General features: G+C 43.5%; 1 protein-coding gene across 3 annotated transcripts; it reads left to right on the forward strand.

Moving 5' to 3' along the window:
- Positions 1–1,851: 1,851 nt before the first annotated feature.
- pcdh12 (protocadherin 12) lies at positions 1,852–18,247 on the forward strand. 3 transcript variants are annotated; one of them, XM_067518866.1, is made up of 6 exons: positions 1,852–1,938; positions 2,231–5,140; positions 8,276–8,367; positions 11,233–11,381; positions 16,155–16,322; positions 16,470–18,247. In XM_067518866.1, exons 2-6 carry the CDS (start codon positions 2,270–2,272, stop codon positions 16,715–16,717), a joined length of 3,528 nt encoding a protein of 1,175 aa, XP_067374967.1. In that variant the 5' UTR covers positions 1,852–1,938; positions 2,231–2,269; the 3' UTR covers positions 16,718–18,247. The 3 variants fall into 3 exon arrangements, with proteins under 3 accessions (XP_067374967.1, XP_067374969.1, XP_067374968.1); XM_067518868.1 differs by having other exon boundaries at positions 8,279–8,367; XM_067518867.1 differs by having other exon boundaries at positions 1,888–5,140.
- The last annotated feature ends 1,972 nt before the right edge of the window (positions 18,248–20,219 follow it).

Below are 20,219 nucleotides of genomic sequence, written 5' to 3' on the forward strand. Positions count from 1 at the left end.
GCGTTAGCTTGGCTCCATTATTGTATGGACGATTTGTACAGTCCTCACAGCTGTTTAAAGGAATTAAGGTAGGGTCAGGATAAGGGGGCTGGGAATGCAGTAGGCCAATAAGTGTCCTCACAAGTGTAAAAATGTGTGTGTGTGTGAGCTTGTGATAAGCTAGCTTACTGTGATCTGTCGGCTGCAACATTGCTTGTCAGCCATCCTATAAGAGCAGAGGAAATAATAGATACACTACAGCTAAATCGCCAAAGTTGATGCCCAGATCTAAAAAAAAAAAAAAATGGACCCGACATTTGACTGCTTCAAGTGTGAACCATGAAGAAAGTTATATACAGTATGTACAGTTGGTGTGTGTGTGTCTGCAAAAACCATTCCACTCCTGCCACTTACATTACCCTTTAAGTTTCTGCGGGTCTGTGGTCGTCTGTTTGAGCGACCCGAAACCTGTGCCGGAGTTCCTTCAGGCGGAGCAGAGGTCAGACCATCAGATTAGATAATCGCTAGAACAAACACCTCCACCCCCCAAGTGTCTGCAGCCCGTCAACTGGCACCGAGAGAGGGAGAAACTGCATTCCCCGCTCAGTAAGTGTTTCTGGTTCTCTGTCGGATTAAGTTTGTTTGCTTTTTCTTACTCTGTTAGATTCTTTTCATTTTGGTTTCTGACACATTTTAATTGATAACATTAAAAGTCTGTGATCAGACCCTGCACTATATTAAATATAAGCATTTCTTTTATGAGCCCACAGACTTTCCCTCACAGTTATTTCCTCACTCGTCCATCTCTCTGTCCAGTTAAACTCTGTCACTGGCAGGCGACAGATCCGATGTCTTTATGCTTAATACAGCCCCCCCCCCCCCCCCCCCCCCTCCGAACTGAGAGGAAAGTGATACGCTTGAACCTTCCTCAGCCTGATTGTCTTTCAGCCTGCAGGATTTTCGGAGGCACTGAATGAAAAATAAACTATTTGCAGGCTGGAAAAACTCTAACTGGAATTAATGAATTTTAACTATCACTCCTCAACATGTGTCATGGAACTTTTCAAACGCTTGCATCAATGTCTTTCTTGAAGCTAAAAAATTCTGAGCAAATCTTTATTGGAAATTGACTTTAAATCCACATGAATATCATCTAGGATTCACAGATTTGGATCGCACAAACATTCTGAACCAACTGAGAGATCTTCAAATGCAAATGGATGAGAGAAATGAGCTCCTGATGTTTATTTGCAGGAACCATTTTCACGTCCGTGGCCTGTGGTTAGAGCTGAACATTGTAACTCTTCATAAGTTTATTTGGGAAAAAGCTGGAATGTGGGGTTTTGTCACATTGAGGACGAACTTCTGAACTGTGTGATCATCTCCAAGGACATACAACAAACATCTTCTCAAGAGAAGAGAAAGCTGCCACTGATTTAAGGAATATGCTTTCACAGACAGATTAATGCAGAGCAGAGTGTTACAGTCTGGCAGCACTGAAGCTGTTGCCATATTTATGATGACAGCCAATCTTCAAATCTGTGTTTGTACTTTTGCTGTCAGGACCCCAGACCATACGTCACTCTAATGGAGTTCAGATATGCCTTAGTGTGGCCTTTTAGTCCCAGTGGGATTAACTCAACACAAATGTCCCAAATGATTTAAGGCCTGGTCTGCAGGTTGTGATGAGTTTACACAAACAGAGGGGGAGAACAGCTATAAGTTACAAAGTGGTGGTCTCATATTTCTTTAAAAGCACCAATGATTTGTGCTCCTCAGGGGCAGGAGGTCTTATCTTATGTGTTGAGTCAATTCATTTGCATATGACCCTCCTCCTCCCTCTGGATTGGCCGGGACTCTGCCAGCGTGTGGAAACCCACATCCAAACTCTCAGTTGGAGCAAAACTTTCCTGAGTAAAGGAGGATGAAGTGAGAGGCTGGACGCCAGCAGCTGAATGAGTGAGTAACAGCAGCAGGCAGAGAAGCTTAGAGTGTAAGAACTGAGAAAGGATGAGATCTTAATTATAGGTTCTATAACTGTCTCCTGACCAGATGATGGTGTTTTTTTTTTCTAGGGATTTACTCAACACTTTCCTACACTAGCTTGCTTGTGTGTTTTGTAAGAAAAAACTAAACTGTTCTGAGAAAAACATTTGATTCATTTAATGTGTTGTTAGCTGCAGATACATTTCACTTTATTTTCCAAAGTAAAACATTTTAAAGTATATTTTTTTATTTTCTGAAATGTCAGTTTAGCCAGACGACAGGGGATTACTGTTACTTCGCAATCATGCTGCTGGCTCTGCTTCTGGTTCTGAGTCTGTGCTCTGAGGGTAGCTCGTCTGAGCTTTCGTCAATTACTATCCGGTACCGGGTTTGGGAGGAACAGCCAGCGGGAACCCAGGTCGGCCGTCTGGTGGATGACCTCCGGCAGAGGGACGAAGGTGGTTCTCTGGATGATTTCCAAGTGGTGGAACACGGGAAAGCCCTTCCCTTCACCGTCAGTACTCGGGACGGGGTCGTCTCCACCCAAGGTCGGCTGGACAGGGAGGAGCTGTGCAGGGGGTCAGACCTGTGTGAGGTGGCCTTTAACGTCCTTTACAGGAAGAGCGGTGCTGTAAATTGCCTCACAGTTCGTGTGGAGGTGATGGACATGAACGACCACAGTCCCACCTTCCCAAGTGCTCTTCAGGAAGTGGAGATCTCAGAGACAGCCAGCCTCAGTATGAGAATCCCTTTGGACAGAGCAGTGGACTCTGATGCGGGGCCCAATGGTCTTCAGACCTACTCGCTGTCTGTCAACCAGCACTTTGCTCTGGATGTGACGGTTGCTCATGGCGGGACAAAACAGGCAGAATTGGTGGTTATCAAAGAACTGGACAGGGAAGTTCAAGCCTCCTTTAACCTTACTCTGGTAGCTTGGGACAAAGGGAACCCTCCCAAATCTGGGAGCACATTAGTCTGTGTTAATATTCAGGACTCAAATGATAATAGTCCAACGTTTGAGGATAGCAGTCCCACTGTCGAAATACCTGAGGATACAGCACGTGGGACAACAATAATCAACCTCAAGGCCACTGATCCAGATCAGGGTGCCAATGGGGAGGTGGAGTATTCAATCAGTAAGCACACGCGTCAAGAGATACAGAGGTTCTTCTCTGTGGATCCACAAAGTGGAGCTGTGAGTCTCAAAGCACCCCTGGACTATGAGGCTCAGGTGTCTTATGAAGTAATCATCCAGGCCCGCGATCGAGGGCCCAATGCGATCCCCTCACATAGCAAACTGCACGTCAAACTTAGAGATGTTAACGATAATGCGCCGAGGATACACATGACATGGACTCCACCCAACTCACCAGTGGCGACTGTCCTGGAAGGAGCACGGGATGACACGTTCCTTGCACTGGTGATGGTCTCTGATGCAGATTCTGGAGACAATGGCAAAGTAAGAGCACACATTCAGCAAGGATCTGGTCCCTTCCGGCTGAAACGGATCCATGGCAACAATTATATGATTGTCACCAATGGAACCCTAGATCGAGAGAAGGTTATGCAGTATAACATTACAGTTCTCGCCCACGATTATGGAGATCCTCCCCTGTCCTGTGTAAAACACCTGCCTGTCAACATTTTGGATGAGAATGACAATGCCCCTGTGTTTTCCAACTCCCTTTACAAGGCTTCCTTCAAGGAGAACAATGTTGCAGGCTACAGCGCTCTGAAAGTTGAAGCCCACGATGTTGACCTGGACCTCAGCGGAAAAGTAACATACTTTATACATAACTCCAATGACCTAGAAAGCTCCAGTGAAATAGATACTAACACAAAATCTTTCACCATCCACCCAACCAGTGGTGTCATAAGCATCCAGCGCCCTCTGGACTATGAGGAATTGCACACCTACTCTTTCATTGTTGAGGCGGTTGACCAAGGTCTTCCACCACTCACCAGCACTGCGACCGTGCAGGTAGACATTGAGGATGTGAATGACAACCACCCAGTCATCAAAGAGCCAATACCCAGAAAAGGTGTGGCCTCTTTAAGTGTACCTGTGGACGCAGACAAAGGGGAGATTGTGACTGAGTTGGGAAATGACATGGAAGAGACATCTACTATTTTACCAATCAATCACTTTGTCAGAGAAGGACTTGGATTCTTTGCATCCACCATAAAGGCTGAAGACCCAGACTCAGGGCTCAATGGAGATCTCCAGTATCTCATCAGTGATGGAAACCCCTATGGACTCTTCTGGTTGGACCAGACCACAGGCCAGCTCTTTATTAACACGACTAATGCAACTGAGCTCATTGGGAAAACCTTTAAGATGGACCTAACTGTATCTGACAAGGGCACCCCTAGCCTGTCCACCACGGTGACTCTGGAGGTGACATTTATCAATCTGAAAGACCATTTGAAAAACTCCTCACCTGGTAGCCGTGCACAGCTAAGCTCTACCATGATGATGGCAATCTGTTTGGGCGCTACTTGCCTGCTGCTTCTGTTGGCCATCGCTACGGTGACAACATTCTGCCGTCCGGAGAAACGGGACAACCGGGCTTACAACTGCAGGCAGGCTGAGTCAACCTACACGCGCCATCCTCGGCGCCCGCAGAAAAACATTAGAAAGTCTGACATCCAGCTTGTTCCTGTCATCAGGGGGCGAAAGGAGGACCCTCCTGAAGATGACAGCGGAGGCCAGCCACTGGCTCCACCTCCAGTGATGTCAGAGGAACAGAATCAGAGACAGTATACGTTAACGGCATCAGTAATGAACACAAGTTTGCATTCTCAAGGCTACCAAGATGGTGATGCATCTCCCCCACAATGCAGAACTCTCCTGAAACCTGGGAACATTGAGCTTGATGGCACTTTGCCTTTGACACCAGCTACTTCTTATCGAACTCTTCGGAAGGCTAGGAACCCTTCATCTTCTTCTTCGCTCTCGCATTCGAGCACCTTGAAGCGTCACATTCACAGAGAAGGAGAAGAGGTGGAGCCGCCGTGTTCGGGATCCCAGGCCACTCTCAGAAAGCCAAAGAACTCAGAGGGTCGCGGAGCACATGATGCAGCCCATCGACAGATGCTCCAAAACCTAGTTCGTCTGTCCATGGCTGCATTTGGAGACTCCATTGAGCTTTCTTCAGCTTCCCCAGAGGTGCAGGTGAGCATCCTTGGTATCTTGTGGGAGTCAACTTTTTTTAATTGGCTTTAATTGTATTTTTATTATAAAAACACATTACATACCTTAGAACATGCATATGTTTTATATGTATATGGCGTAAATGTACTTAAATGTACTTAAATGTACTCATTAGAGAAGATATCAAACTTATATCAAACTTAAAATTGAGTTCACTCAGGTCAGCATTCATTAAAACTCTTTAATTTCTGCCTCAAGGCTTAAATCCATGATTATAAGTTCTCAAGTAGGTTTCAAGGCAGGAAAAAAAAACACAGCTTTACTCACAAACGTATCCATTTACATTACTTTAATGTTTTAACTTAATCTGCATGATTATTTTTTAATGTATTCCTATTTACACTCTCCACTATAGCTTACACATTAAGGCTAATGTGCTGCTGCCGCCTCTCATTTAAATGTCATTTACTTCCATCTAAAATGTGTGATCACATTTATTTCAACATGTGCTTACAGTTAGTGTTGGCATAATTAAGTTTCCCCCTGCAGGCTTTGAGAATAATCTGAAGTGGAGTCCATTAGAGAGTAAGAGTTCCCCCCTACCCAACACCCCCACCACACACAGACTGGCTTCTCTTACATGTACATTTTCCCAGCAGCCTCTCTGCTTTTTCAGCCTCCTGCATGATGACTCACTTTTGAGACAGCCTGAAGGCTAGAGTCGGGTGGAGGTGGAGGGTGCAGCTAGCTGACGGGTGATTATGAAGCCAAAATGCAGGAAGTTTATTCAGACGCTCATGTATCACGGGCTGTAATCCCCCACCTGAGAAACTCTGACAGTCCCTTTTAACGAATATCACATATCAGATTCAGACTGAAACCAGAAGAGGAGGAGGAGGGTTCAACGTGGGGGGTGGGGGCATCAGGACAGCCAAAAGTAAATGGGATGTGTTTGTAGTGTAACACCACCCCGACACGGTGTCCTGTCACTTGCAAATGACCCAAAATATCATTTTTACTGAGCTCAGCTGCAGCAGGAGGAGAAAAAAACAACTCTGCAGAGCAAACACTGTATAACACACATAATACAAAGGACAATATAGAATATAATTGCATTTCATTTCTCTTCTTTTAACCCACAAAGCTGACAGATCCAATCATGTTCTTCAATACCAACACCTGCAAAGCTAAAACTCAGCATCTTCAGAGATCTTTTCCATTTGGGCAAATTACATTACACATAGGTTATGTTTGCCATTGTGTAGCATCCCCCATTTTAATAAAAACTGTCACCAAATGTTTTCTATTGGTGAAAGGTCTGGACTGCAGACAGTTCAGCACCTGGACTCTTCTCCTGTGAAGCCCTGCTGTTGGGATGGATGCAGCATGTGGTTTAGCATTGTCTTGCTGAAATATGCAGGGCTTTCCATTAAAGAGACGTTCTCTGGATGGTAAAGTGTTTCTTAAAATGTTCCACAATTTTCAGACCCAGTTTGTCACAGATCGGTGAACCTCTGCCCATCTTCACATTGCCCCTGTTCTAACTTTTTTGAGATGTGTTGCTGCCATCAAATTCAAAATGAGCTCATATTTACATGAAATGATAAAAGGTCCGAGTTGTAACATCTGATATTTTATTCACAATGGAACATAAATAACATGAGTGTGTGAATAAGATGAGATTTGCAAATCATTTCATTCATCCGAACTTTTTTGGAATTGGGGTTGTAATATAAACTGGGATCGATGCTCTACAAATTTAAAAGCTTATTAACTGAAGGTCATGATCATCACATTGGCATCAAAAACACCTGTTTGAATGAAAATGTAAATGTACTGTGCTAGGTAAAACCAAAACCAGCGTCACTGAGGGCAAAAGTCGCTGCTAACGCCCAGCACACCGAGAACAAAGAACTCAGCAAGGTCCAAGATCCTCACGTGAGTCCCATTAAAGAAAGGAAGAGGCCTTTTTTTTTGCCCAGTATCCCCCCTTTCCTACTCCCCTCCCAGTTGGCCCAGTTGGCACTTCTCTGCCTTCAGACCTTTCTCTCCACCCTTGAGGTTGCAGATGAAGAGGCCTGGTGGAAGGAGGGGGATTTACTGTTCACCTCAGCCCACACACACACACACTTTCACGTGTCCATATTTCGTAGTCCACCCTGGAAGGAAACAGGACAGAGAAGAATAGGCTGTTAGGTACTGGCCATTTCCTGTCGCTGCAGCCATTTGCACATGCAAAAACACACACAAATGCAAAAATGTCATGGTTAACACAAAGCCAAATATTAGTAAGCCAGTCCACACACACACACACACACGCACGCACGCCTTCCCTTCAGTGCGTGTGTCTGTGTGCAGGGTTTCCTCCCTGGTGTGGACTGTGTTTCCGCTGTATAACAGAGCCATCAGCAGAAGCCTCTGAGCAGTGAGATGAACACAGCTGCTTGGTTCTCACACTGTTAAGCTGTAACAAAAAAGAAAATGTTTTTTCATTTTGCACCTGAGCATCACTGAAATCACCTGCACTCATTGTTCAACCAGCTAAATCAACAGAGATACTGTCACTTATCACCAGTCCTGACCGATACAGTCAGTGTTATTATTTCTTTTTGAACATTTCAAAAATACAAAAAGACATAAATCATTAAGATTAAAAAGAAAAGACAGAAAAATTGCAGAGATATATGAAAAAGGCAATCAAAACATTGACTGGCTGAAGAGACTACATCTGACCCAAAAAAGGCCAAAGCTTTCCACAAAATGATCATAAAAAGACAAAGAACAGCTGAAATGTCGCACAAGTGAGCGAAAACATGAAACACAAAATGACTAGTAGGACGTAATTTAGTTGACGCTCTCTTTTTTAGTTGTGTGTGTGTGGGGTCCTTTCGGCATGGGGGCTGTCTGTGCCACACAAAGAGTGGATGTGGTAAACTGAGCACTTTAGCTTCAAAATGATCAATGACACCAACAATGCCTTGTGTGGTAGCGGCAGAATAAATGTACCAGCTGCAGTTGGCACACAGTTCACTGTAGGTGTCCGTGTGAAACTGTCCCAGGCAGCGACGCACGATCAGAGTCACTTTCTATTCTACAGGTGTCAGACCAACATGTGGGGGCACGTTTCTAACAACTTTCTGTCCTTCCTCCTTGCAGCAGATCTCCCAGCTCCTCTCGCTCCTCCGACAGGGGCAGCTGCAGCCGAGGCCAAACTTCAGGGGGAACAAATATTCTCATCGCACCGGAAGGTCAGTTGTCTCCTCCTCTTCACCTACCTCCTTATCCTTCTCCTCCTCCTCCTCCTCCACCCTGTGCCTCTGATCTGTACACTCAGCAAAACCACAACAAAGGCCAGAGCTCCAGTTTTTCTTTTAACTCATCGTCTGCTCCAGTGCAGGTCTTACTTTACATTACTTTGTCCTATAACAAATATCGTGGCTACCAACAGATGCTACTTCCTTCATTGGCAGATGTTGTGGAATTTACTCATTTGACTAGTAGAAATCCAGGGTAATGTCACAGTGCCACTCCTCTCAGAAAGAAGAGTGGCACTGTGAGCAGCACGGTGGTGGAGGGTTTAGCTCTGCTACATGTTTCCTCCTATAATCCGAAGACATGCGTGGGTTAGGTTGGTCAGGTTGGTCACCTGTCCAGGGTGGATCCCGCTACGACAGCTACGACAGCCCCTGCATGGGATACGTGGCTGCATATTATAGTTGGATGGATCTGATATGAATAATGTGTGTATGGTTGGTCGGAAATGAGCACAGAGAGCACTTCAGATGCTCAGTTCACTTGAAGATAATCAACTCTGTTCTACTCAGTATTTGAACTCGAGTGTTCTGTATAATATGTGTCCCAAGTGCAGATTTCTTTAAATGTGCGGACGAATCCTAAACCTGCATTTGTTGAACATTTAACGACCGTGCACATACACCAATTATTAAGCACAATCATAATCTCTTCCACTTGCGAGTTGGAAATAATGTAAAAAGAAGTCTTGATTTATTTCCCCCCCTTTTCCATCGCTTTCATCATCATTGGGTTTGTTTCAGAGCCAGCTGGCTGCAGGCTTCCGGCTGTGATCACTGCTGCACTCCCTGATCAAACCAGGCTGCCTCCTGATAGCGGAGCAGACAGACATTAGAGGGGACATGTCAGTCTTTTTAAGTTTTGTTTTGGTAAAAACAAGCCATTTGTGCGTGAACTTTGGGTTATCTGTGTTTGGACCCATCATGTGGTCGTATCTAGGTGAACTCGAGGCAGCAGATTTGTGCTGCATCATCTCTTCTCAGCACAGTCCTCTTAAGTCTTTACATCTGCTGCCTTCACATGTTGTAGTGAACAAAGCTTTAAATACATGGAGCAGATGTTTGTATTGACAGTGTTGCTGATTACCAAGGCACAGCAGAGCGATTTGCACCAGAAACACATGTGGTTCTCATTCATCTGTTCTGGTTTCCACAGTTTGAATCAAAGGACCCGTCTGAGCCTCTCTTGAGCCATGACAGACCTTCGGAGAACCTCTTCCACTGTAGTCCATCCTGGTCTATTTAAGCAAATGTCTCTCTTCAGGTTAGAGACAGGCGCAAAGATACCTGTGCATCAGAGAAGCTTGAGCTGGAATATTTGCTTTTGGTAAAAGTGATGAAAGACACAAGTCACAGCTGATAAATGTCTTCCTCAGTGTCGCTGACCAACTGACCTGCTCTGACTAAAATAACAGCAACAGACAAACAGGACACAAATGCTCAGTGTAACAGGAAGAGTGTCTCCTAACCCCAAAGTTTGTGTGTGTGTGTGTGTGTGTGTGTGTGTGTGTGTGTGTGTGTGTGTGTGTGTGTGTGCATGCACATTTGTGAGAGAGACAGAGAGAGAGAAATATGAGTTTAATTTCATTGTTATGAGGACGTTTGCGAGGACATTTATAGACTGTTTGGCTTAAAGCAATGTAGGGTCTGGTTTCCCCCTTTCGACAATTGGGGGGTGGGTTTCCCCGACTTGAGGCTGGTGGGCACAGGCCCAAGTGATCCCGTAGTGTGAAGAGAATCCAACGGGATCTTATTCCTCCTGTCTGGCTTAGACTGGAATCAAAGATTGAAATGGTGCAGTGTGAAAGGGGCAGTGTGGGAGTCAGCAACAGCCAATGCAAGCGAGCGACTGGGATGTTGTTTAGTGAAGCAGTAGCTTCCACCAGCCTTGTTTGAAACTAAGGAAGAAACTATTTCTTTATGTTTAATGACTCAAAACCTTTACACCATGTTGATTCTGTTTTCCCAGCCTCTTTCATTCTGACTCCATCCACACTTTTCCTCAGAATGAAACAATACATTTTAAATTAGATGCTACTAAATGACGGGCTGGGTGACGACGACAGGCCACCTCCATGTTTGCTTTGCTCTGAAGACACTTTTTTCTCAAACAAGCTTCTGTCAGATTTAGTATTAACACTGTGTGTGTGTTTCTATAACTAAAATATAAAAATGTGTGGTCTCTCATGCCGAAGGCCTTTGACTATGCTAGATAACATGTACAGTGTGTGTGTGTGTGTACAGCAGGTTGCAGCAGTTCTGTGTGAGTGATTCACAGTCTGTAACAGGAAGCACCTCAGCTTCACTGTGGAGATGACATTAGATCTGACATGACATTGATGCATATATGTGTGTTTTACTTCAAACACACACACACACAGAGCTGAACCTGCCAACTGTGTGACTAAAGACTGGCTCAGACAGGATGTGCCAGTCAAATAAAGGTGAGCTCACAGACACGGAGTTAGTCACCCTGAGCTTCCTCGTTTTAATCCGGTACTGAGGATCACAATGTTATTCATCTTATCTGATTCTGAGGTGATGATTGCACTTGTTTTCAGTTCTCTCTGTGTGTGTGTGTGTCTGAGAGTGTGAGTGAGAGTAGCTGTGGTTTTCAGGGGATTTGCCACCTCAAGAATTATCAGCACATCACCAAAACCACTGGCTCCATGTCTGTCTGTTTTTTTAAAATCAGGATTTCTGTTCTTTGTTTATCTCTGGGAAAAAAAACTGTTCTTGCAGACATTTATCCTTTTGTGTTTCAAGATGTCTGATACCTGCATGTGTGTCAACTTTGTACAGATATGCAGGGCAGGACTCAGACTGGCAGAGCACCAAAGACAGTGGGCATGGGGAGAGCGAGGCTGGTGATGTGGACTGGGAACCAGGAAGAGAGTCCCCCATAGACCCACAGCTGGATGAGGGGCTCAACAACATACTTAACAACACAGGTACACACACACACACACACACACACACACACACGACATCACACTGATCTGACAGTTATATACGTGCAGACCATTTACCATTCATCTCTTCTAATAATGCGACTCCACTAGCCACTATGACCTCAATAATAAAAAGAGAGTAGAATTATCACCTAAATGACAGTTGGAATCTAAAAACTGAGAAATTATAAAATTCATGGCAGAGCTGCTGTTTTCCATTGTACAGGTGTACCTAATAAAGTGGCTAGTGAGCACAGCTGTTAAATTATAGTTATTAAAAAGCAGAAGGGGCCATAAACACCGTATGTTGCTGTTCACACATGTTGCAACTCACCCGATACCAACCCACAATTCAAGGGCAAAAAAACTCAAAAGCAACATATCAAAAGATCGTCCATATCACATAATCCCACTGTTGCTGTCTCTATATTTTAACTCTGCAAAGTGAAGCGGAGTCAATGAGGTTACTGTTCGACCTCCTGCTGAAACTCTTTGATTTGTCGGGACAAAAGCAGCTGAACTGTGACCACTTCAGAACATATGGAGACAGCACTTACAATGGACCCATACTGACAAATGTAGAAAACAGGAAGACCGCAGGAAAAAAAACACAGGTTCTACATCCACATCCACCCATACATACCCCACTCATCTGAGCTTCTTACCACAACCCGTTATGTTCTGAGCTTCCGTGTTTTTGGGTGTTTTAATACAGACTCCATTACCAGAAACGTTGAAACCTGTGGGAAAATGCAACGATTTACAAATCATTTGAAACCTATCATTGATCAACAATAGTTCAAAGACAATTTATCACATTATAAATCAAAAAAACAATCTAAAAAGGGAGCTACTTACTTTACATTTTACAGTGTCGCAACGTTTCTGGAAGTTTGTGCAATAGATTGCAGGTTTAATATCTTGATACCAGGCTGGTAGAAAGATAGAAAAACAACTTTCACTGTTTCACAGGTAGCATGTGCAGCTGTCCACAGCTGTTCGAGTTGTACTATTTAATACATGAGCAACATTTTCTAGCTGCCAAACATCATAACACACATTCCCTTATTAGCACATTTGTTATTCAGAATTTAGGAAATACCACCATGAGTGTAAGTCAGCTCTCAGTTTGTGCGTGTGTACTGCAGGTGTGTTTGTGTGTTACAACAACTTCTTCCTGGTATTGTGGTGGTCAGAGCCTTGGGGCGAGTAGAGGGGTTTACCGCCCGATGATGGTAGAGGGAGCTTTATGACCCAGAGAGAAACAAAAGACTGTGTGGGAGTTTGTGCGTGTGTGTGTGTGTGTGTGTGTGTAATGCTTGACTCACCTTGTACCCTGCAGGATCTATTATAAGTGTAAGTCACACCAGAGCACAATGACAACGCGGTGTGTTGAAGCTTTGATGAAGCCTTTGGGGCAACACATTCCTTTCTCTACTACACTTTTTTAACCTGTAGCTTCTTCTTCTTCTTTAAAACTGTCATGACGAATCTTATGAACACACACCTGTGTCTTTGTTCAGCTCTGAAGTCTACGTACAGTACGAGTGTGCGTTTGCTTCTTTATCCGTTCGGACTGTGGCTCCGTTGTGTTGGTGCATCGTGTTTGATGAGTAACTGAAGAGAAAATAGTAAAACAATAAATCCGACACACTGAATTAATCATATTGATAAGCATTGTGTGTATGTGCACAAGGTCTGTGTTCTATTATTGCCCTGAAACTATCTACACATCTATGTAGGTCATTTTGTTGGCATATTTCCACATACACAGTCAATTGGAAATATTCACTCGACCAACAAACGTGGATGAGTCCGCTGAAGAAAATAGTCCCCAGCAGGTAAAAATATGCAGCTTAATATAAGGGAGTGGGGCTGAGAGCTCTCGATGTGGTTCTGTGCAGCATTAAGTGTGATTCTCTTAAAAAAAGTGTAATGTACAGGTGGAACATAGGATGTGACAGGATCTGCTCAAACAGGATGCATTTAGCTAATTAAAGTGGTTTCAGTGTTGGTGGAGAACCACTGCCAAAACAAAGGGATGAAAGGGGTCACGGGGGGTTAAACTCTGAGGGCGGTCTGTACCGCACTCTGTGTACGTATGTGTGTGTGATGATAAGTTAATTCCCTGCATCTGGTTGTGGTTAGATGAAGGAGACCACAGCTCTTCAGAGGGCTGATGAGCTGAGAGGGGACGAGAGCTGCACTAAAACAGCGTTACTTTGTTGGTCCAACACATTTTAACTTTAGTAACGCAGTGAAAAAACGTTTTAAGCATCAAAAGTGGGGACAGAAAATTGTTTGGCACTTATGTTTAGTAATGTAGGAATTTAATTCAGTAATTCTGAAATGTGAATCGGGGCACTAACCCAGTCTAAAAAGCCTAACAAAGCTTCGTTACTGTACTTAAGTAGAGTTAGAGACATCTCAGAGCAAATATCTCTACTTTTTACTGCACTTAATCAATGTTGCTTTACACGTTGAAACCACGTTATTTTACACATTTCATAATTAACCACTTTGATCTTTTTTCTTATGAAAATGAGTCACCAACGACTCAAATACATAGTAGCAGAACTCAAAGTGAGCCTGTATGCAGCAATCGTACTCTTTTGCATGTTGTGCTGAGTTTGGCCTGTCTACCAAGATCTGGACTGATGGTCTATTCTTAGACATAACGCTGCTGAATTCGTTGTAAAATGTGCCTTTAAATGGGCTCATTGTGTAAAAAGTCAATCAAACAATATAACGAACCAGCGCCCCAAATGTTTTCCTAACTGAACTTTCCGTTGCCTACCCCTCTCTCTTTGTGCCACGTGCTCAGAAAGGATCAGACGTAAAGCAGAGCGATGAGAGTTCTGGGTGTTACTTCGCTGAGAGCTGGGGCAGAGCTGGTCCCTGCTAGTTCACACAGTAATTGATTGACTGAAGCGCTTTTCTCTCCTGAAGTGAGCAGCTACATGCACTAGTGCTCTGTGTGGTCACGACCATCCACTGTGTTCACTTGGATTTAATCAGGTGCAAAGAACAAAATAAAACTCCAAGAGAAGCACAGACCTTTACAGTTATGTACTCAAAGCAACACTGGTCCCAAGAAAGAGACAGGAAAAAATAAATAGTGGAGTACTTTTTTTTTAATACTTTAAGTAAAATACATACCATGTACTTCCTTACTTTTACTTAAGTAGGTACTTTTACTTGTTTGTTTATTTGTACTTTTACTCAAGTACAGATTTTGAGTATTTCATCCCCTTCTGATGCTTTGTACCACGGTTGAGAACCATTTGGATCATACATGATTACATTTATGGTAACAAGCAACCGAACAACCACAGAAGAGGTTTCAGATGCTCTAAAGATGATCTGTTTTGAAACACTTGATCTATTGTGGCTTCCCATACATGAACTGATTCCAACGACGTGCTGAGATCTTTTATGGTTCCGGATTAAATTAGATCAGATGAACCTGAAATAGCTCGGATGGGACGTCAAGTCGCTGCAAGGCCAGATAACAACACACAGTCAGGAAGAAGAGGACGTAAACAGGATGTGTTGAGCATAAAAGGGAAGAAAATGAGAATGTCAAACTTAAGGGTCGAGGTTATTTCACCTTTGTAAATCAATGAAATGAATATGTATAATCATGTTCCGTGTTTGTGACTCAAAGACATGGTTTGTGTGTTTTCACGCAAACACACCCAGCGTTTACGCCTCACACAGTGACTGCGATGTCAGACTGGAGGCAGCGAGTAGGCCAGGAGCTGTGTTTTTTCTTTTTTTTAATAACGGTGCTGTGGACGTGATGCTCAAAGTGTGCCGGACGGCGTGGATGGCAGGAAAAGCCTGTTGACAGCAGCCACATAAAACCACCGCGTCATTTCTTCCTTGTTTCACCTCAGTCTTATCCAACCAACAAACAAAGGCTGAAATGCTTCATGTGTAATGTGTCCTGGTCAGTTGTATCAGGACGGGGAAATAGACAGATGGCAAACAAACCTGGATGAAAGAACAGATTTCCATCAAGAGGACATGAGACAGAAGATTTCAATCTGTGAAGGTGATCGTTTACTCAAGTACTGAGCTTAAATGTGCTTGACTTTATCCGAGCAAACAAATATCCAAACACAGTGTTACTCAGGAAAGACACCGTCTCTTATGCATCTGTGTGGTATTTATGTGTGGACACACCAATTGTCTGCAGATGTGTGCAGAATTACAATATGTAAAACTGAATATTGGGTTTCACATCCCATGTTTGCAATAACTGCATCAAACCTGCGAAGCTCTAATGTCACCAAATTATTGGGGTTTGTCTTTTCGATTTGCTTTTCCAGGCTTTTACTGCAGCCTCCTTCTGCTATTGTTTGTTTTGGTGCGTTTGTCCCTTCAGTGTCCTCTTCAGCAGGTTGGTCAGCAGCACAAAACCTTCCACATTTTCCCTCCGATAAAGTATTTTGTTGAGTTGATAGTGGGGTTTGGATCATTGTCTTGCTGAAAAATGGCTTTAACAAGAAGCACCTGTCAGAAAAAAAGTGAAGCCAGAGAAGAAGGTCAAATTTAAAAGCACTGAAGAATGTGATCAGTACATTTTAGGAAAATCTGTTGAGCAGTTGAGATGAAGCTCCCAAGGAGTGAAAATACAAAACCAAGGTTGTTGGCGATTTATGTTCTCATTGATAAATCAACACAACTAGACTCATTTTCACAGAAAACAAAAACCCAGTTAAACAAATGCAGTTCAAGCACGTTGAACAGATCCCTTTCTTTCCTCAGATGACGTCTTCTCAGAGGTCAGCGACCCGGCTTGGATGGCCAGACTGTCTCTCCCACTCATCGGTGATTACCACGACAACATTTTTGTCCCCAACGAGCCTCCATCCCCTGAAAGTGAACTCGTCCCCCGGGACGGCCTGGAGTCCTCTTCCTCGTTTTCCACCTTTGGTAAAGCAAAGATTTATTCATGTTTTATTAGACATCAAAAGTGAAAATCCACATGTTCCATGACAGCTTTGTACACATATACAAAAACTAAACCACCCATTTGAATCATTGCTGCAGTCAGAACTTATTTTTAACGTCCTCCCTCAGGTAAAACTCCAGAGAAGGACGGCCCACTGGGTGGGGCCCTCCTATCTGAGGTCAGCACGCTGTTTGAGATGCTGATGACGCAGAAGGCCGACGCCCACCCCGGACCACGGCCCGACGTCCTGTACAGACTCTCTGCAGCATACCGCCGCTCACTGGGCCTGGACGGAACTGGCACTCCAGCTGCAGGCAATGCACCAAGGAACTCTGGGAATGCAGAGATGCGATCGGGACTTTATCAGCAAATGTAACACTGATTCGCTGGACACCGGAAAAGACGGAGAGCTGACTGATGCAGGTCCAAACTAAATGTGTCACAAATTTTGGGGATTGTAGGGGCATTAAGTGATGCATCACTTCAATATGATTTAGATGGCTGCAACTGTAAATACTGCCACTATGAATGCTTTTGAGTGATGTGTCACCTTCAACACTTCCTGTATCATAAGACTTAGTGGTCCGATGCATCGAGTGAGGATTAGGTCTACATTAGGCTGGGTAACTTCTAACAGCCCCAGGCAGTTCAAGTTGTTTCTGCACAATCTTCCATTAACATGAAGATACCAAAACAAAGGCTTCCTCTTTGGGTGGAGGACTGATTCTCAAACACGCTTAAAAAACAAGTGAAGACATCCGACTGCTTTTGAGAGTAAAATGCAGCACTACTTCCATCACCAGTTTGGCCACAGAAACAGGTGGTGAAAACTGCTGTTTAAGTCTGGACGGAGTCAAAACAGGTGCAGAAGGATCCAGTTACAGATTTACCCAGCTTAATGTAGATGTGATTTGAAATCAGACTTAAAACACACACTGAGGGCTCCCAAAAGGAGTTTGGTAAGAGGCCCCCAATCAGCAAATGCCAGCCGAACAAAACAGGGACCAGAAAATGTAAAGGGAAAAAACAGACTGACAGCTAATCAGGATTTTTGAGTTGACGTAGGGAAAAGGAGCAGGTTCTTATACTAAGTGACTGACGAGGAGATGAGGAGCAGGTGCACAGGTCGGTGTGGGGATCAGGTGACTCGAGGAGCTACTGGAGAGGTGGAGACAGCCAGACATGAGAAACTGAAAGGATATGCAAAATTGACAATGTTACTTTTCTTGCTTGGTAGATGAAAATTTGATCACTAGTGAATAAACCTGAATTCAGGCATTTAGTGGAGATGCTAGAAGACACGTGTACAAGTTGATCTGCAACTATAAAGGTTCTGTTATGTTGGTAGTGACAACGAATAGTGTAATCATTTTAAATTCCACAGGAAACAGGAGCAAGATGTGCTAAGTTAGCGTTGTGTTCAATGGTGCTAAAGCAGGAGCTGAGCAGGATCTTCAACAAAACAAATTCCACTTTTGCGTTTCTGGTTCAGCTGGATCAACTCCTCACTTACAATTGTTGCAGAACGTGGGCCAATCAGGAGGAAATGTTGCTTTGTCTTTTTTTTTACCTCAAGACTAAACAATATTGAGCTGAATGCAGGGAAGAAAAGTGTTTACAGTCTGAAATTCACCCAAAACTAGTTCTGCTCCTTCAGAACAGCTTTGGAAAGTTTTACTGTTGTCACTAAGAAAACGTCCAGGCAGCAACATTATGTCTAAATTACTGGGTTATATCGAGCTCATGTTGTCTTATTTCTGCCTTTGTTTTACTTTCCCGAGCAGATGCACGGCACTTTGTAAATAGTCTTTTGTAAAACTTTTTATATCAAGAAGACTTTTGTAAAACATTTTTAAAACAATTTTGTAAAGCTTTTTAATAAAGTGCGCATCATGTTTAAACTACACTTCTGAAGCTTCCACATTCCAACAACTCGAAGAAGCATCTGAAAATCGCTTGATAAGACACCACATTTTATGCTGTGTGCTCTGATGGGAACATGGGTGGAATACAGAATGGGTCTTCCAGCCGCAGGACCCTGGGCCTTCGAGAATACGATTCACAGTCCTTGTTTAAAACTGGCGAGTTAAAAGACCTGCAAATGACACTGACCTGGACTCAGAGTTCCAGATTTAGGTGACAACAGCTCCACTCAGTGGGATCTTCAGGTAACAGACAGCTACACGAACGAAGCTGCATCTGCAATGGATGTTTATGTCTCTTACACTGTCTGGACATGAGTACTTTTGATTTTTAAAGCCGGTGGTGAAGATCACTGCCTGAGTCAGACACTGAGTGAGGGATTACACAGATGTGTTACTCTACTAGAACCATGTGGTACAACAGAGAGAGGTTCCTTTAGGGCTTTTAATCAAGTAAGAATGGTGACATCTGGTGGTTAAGTAATTTTATTTATAAAGCACTTTACATTTGACAAATCTCAAAGTGCTACAGAAGCAGATTAAAGCAGACGACTAAAACAGAAAAACACGTAAAGCATAAAAACATATAAAACATAAAATAACATATGAAAAAGCTTAAAATCCTTTCCTGAAAACAAAAGTCTTCAATTGTTTTTTGAAACCGTCCACAGTCTGTGGTGCCCTCAGGTTCTCAGGCAGAGCGTTCCAGAGCCGTGGAGCAGCTGCTGAGAAGGTTCGGTCCCCCGTTGTGTGGAGTTTGGATCTGGGGGGGTAGAGACGATAGGTGTTGGTGGAACATGGTGTCTTGTTGTAGATTGTGGTGTGAGGAGATCTTTAAGATATTTTGGGGCATTTCCATGGATGCACTGGTGGGTAAGTAGGCAGAGTTTCTATGCGAAGGTGGATGGGGAGCCAGTGAAGTGTCTGGAGAACAGGAGCGATGTGCTCATATCCCACAATTCCCTGTTGTTTATTGATGACCTCTGTAGTAGAAAGTAACATTAGTACTGTACAGTTCTTTCTGCAAGTTTATACTTTCACTTCACTATGTTTCAGATACTTTACTGCATATTTTAGATATTTTTAGTTACTGGTTAATAATCAAAAGGTGGGTAAAGCTACTTTGAAGGTCTGGAAATGTTTGAAGCGCTGGCTGGATGATTTGACAATTTGTGATTTGAAACCAGGCTCCTCACTAAAGCTGCAAAGCCAATAGACAGTTTTTTTTTCTCAATTTGCTCACATGTTGATTTGGTTTTTACGATGCCAAATCGTATGAAACCCTCCCCAATTTCTACCGGGCTTGGAACCAGCACTGCCCCGATGGGGATGGGCTGTTGGGGGTTTGGTGCCAGTGTCACTTTGACACTTCGTCGGGAAGAGCAAGGCGTGAACCTCCGACTACTGCTGCCACTTTAGCTGTGCATGCTGATATGTGGTGCATGTAGATCTGGGGAGGCAGGCGAAATTCATTAAAAAAGTCCTAGTACGAGTCAAATAGTAAAGTCCCATTATTGCAACATGTTCTCTTCCCACAGCGTCAGATATTGATGCTTCCTAAGGTGTCAAATTTCACTGGTTTTTACATCCTTTAGCGTATCATACTGATGCCACGGGCATCTTTTAGCTCCACTATTTAACGCCCTGGTGAACAACAGCGTCCAGTATTGACACTACAGGAACAACTTTATACACACAAAAACTGCATTAAGGGAAAAACTACTTCAGGGTACTGTACTGAAGGTAAATTACATAAAACCAAAACACTACAAACAGTGACAATGACACACACACTTCCTTACTATAGTAACCATGTGCACCACGTTGTGTTTGGTTCTCTGATTATAGAAATAAAAGGACCTTCTTCATTAGCAGCAGGAAGAACAAAGTGATGAAATTACATCAAAAATTACCATCTAATAATGTCATATTGAACAATATTCAATAATGTTTTGA

Source organism: Channa argus, chromosome 10 (genome assembly GCF_033026475.1).
Source record: "Channa argus isolate prfri chromosome 10, Channa argus male v1.0, whole genome shotgun sequence".
In the NCBI taxonomy this organism is placed as follows: Eukaryota; Metazoa; Chordata; class Actinopteri; order Anabantiformes; family Channidae; genus Channa; species Channa argus.

Bases quoted from the DNA above. Each gene is read 5' to 3' on its own strand.
- pcdh12 (XM_067518866.1), top strand. From the start codon at position 2,270: ATGCTGCTGGCTCTGCTTCTGGTTCTGAGTCTGTGCTCTGAGGGTAGC. The intron at 11,382-16,154 runs GTACACACACAC...TTCTTTCCTCAG, and splicing joins CAACATACTTAACAACACAG to ATGACGTCTTCTCAGAGGTC. The intron at 16,323-16,469 runs GTAAAGCAAAGA...GTCCTCCCTCAG, and splicing joins TTCCTCGTTTTCCACCTTTG to GTAAAACTCCAGAGAAGGAC.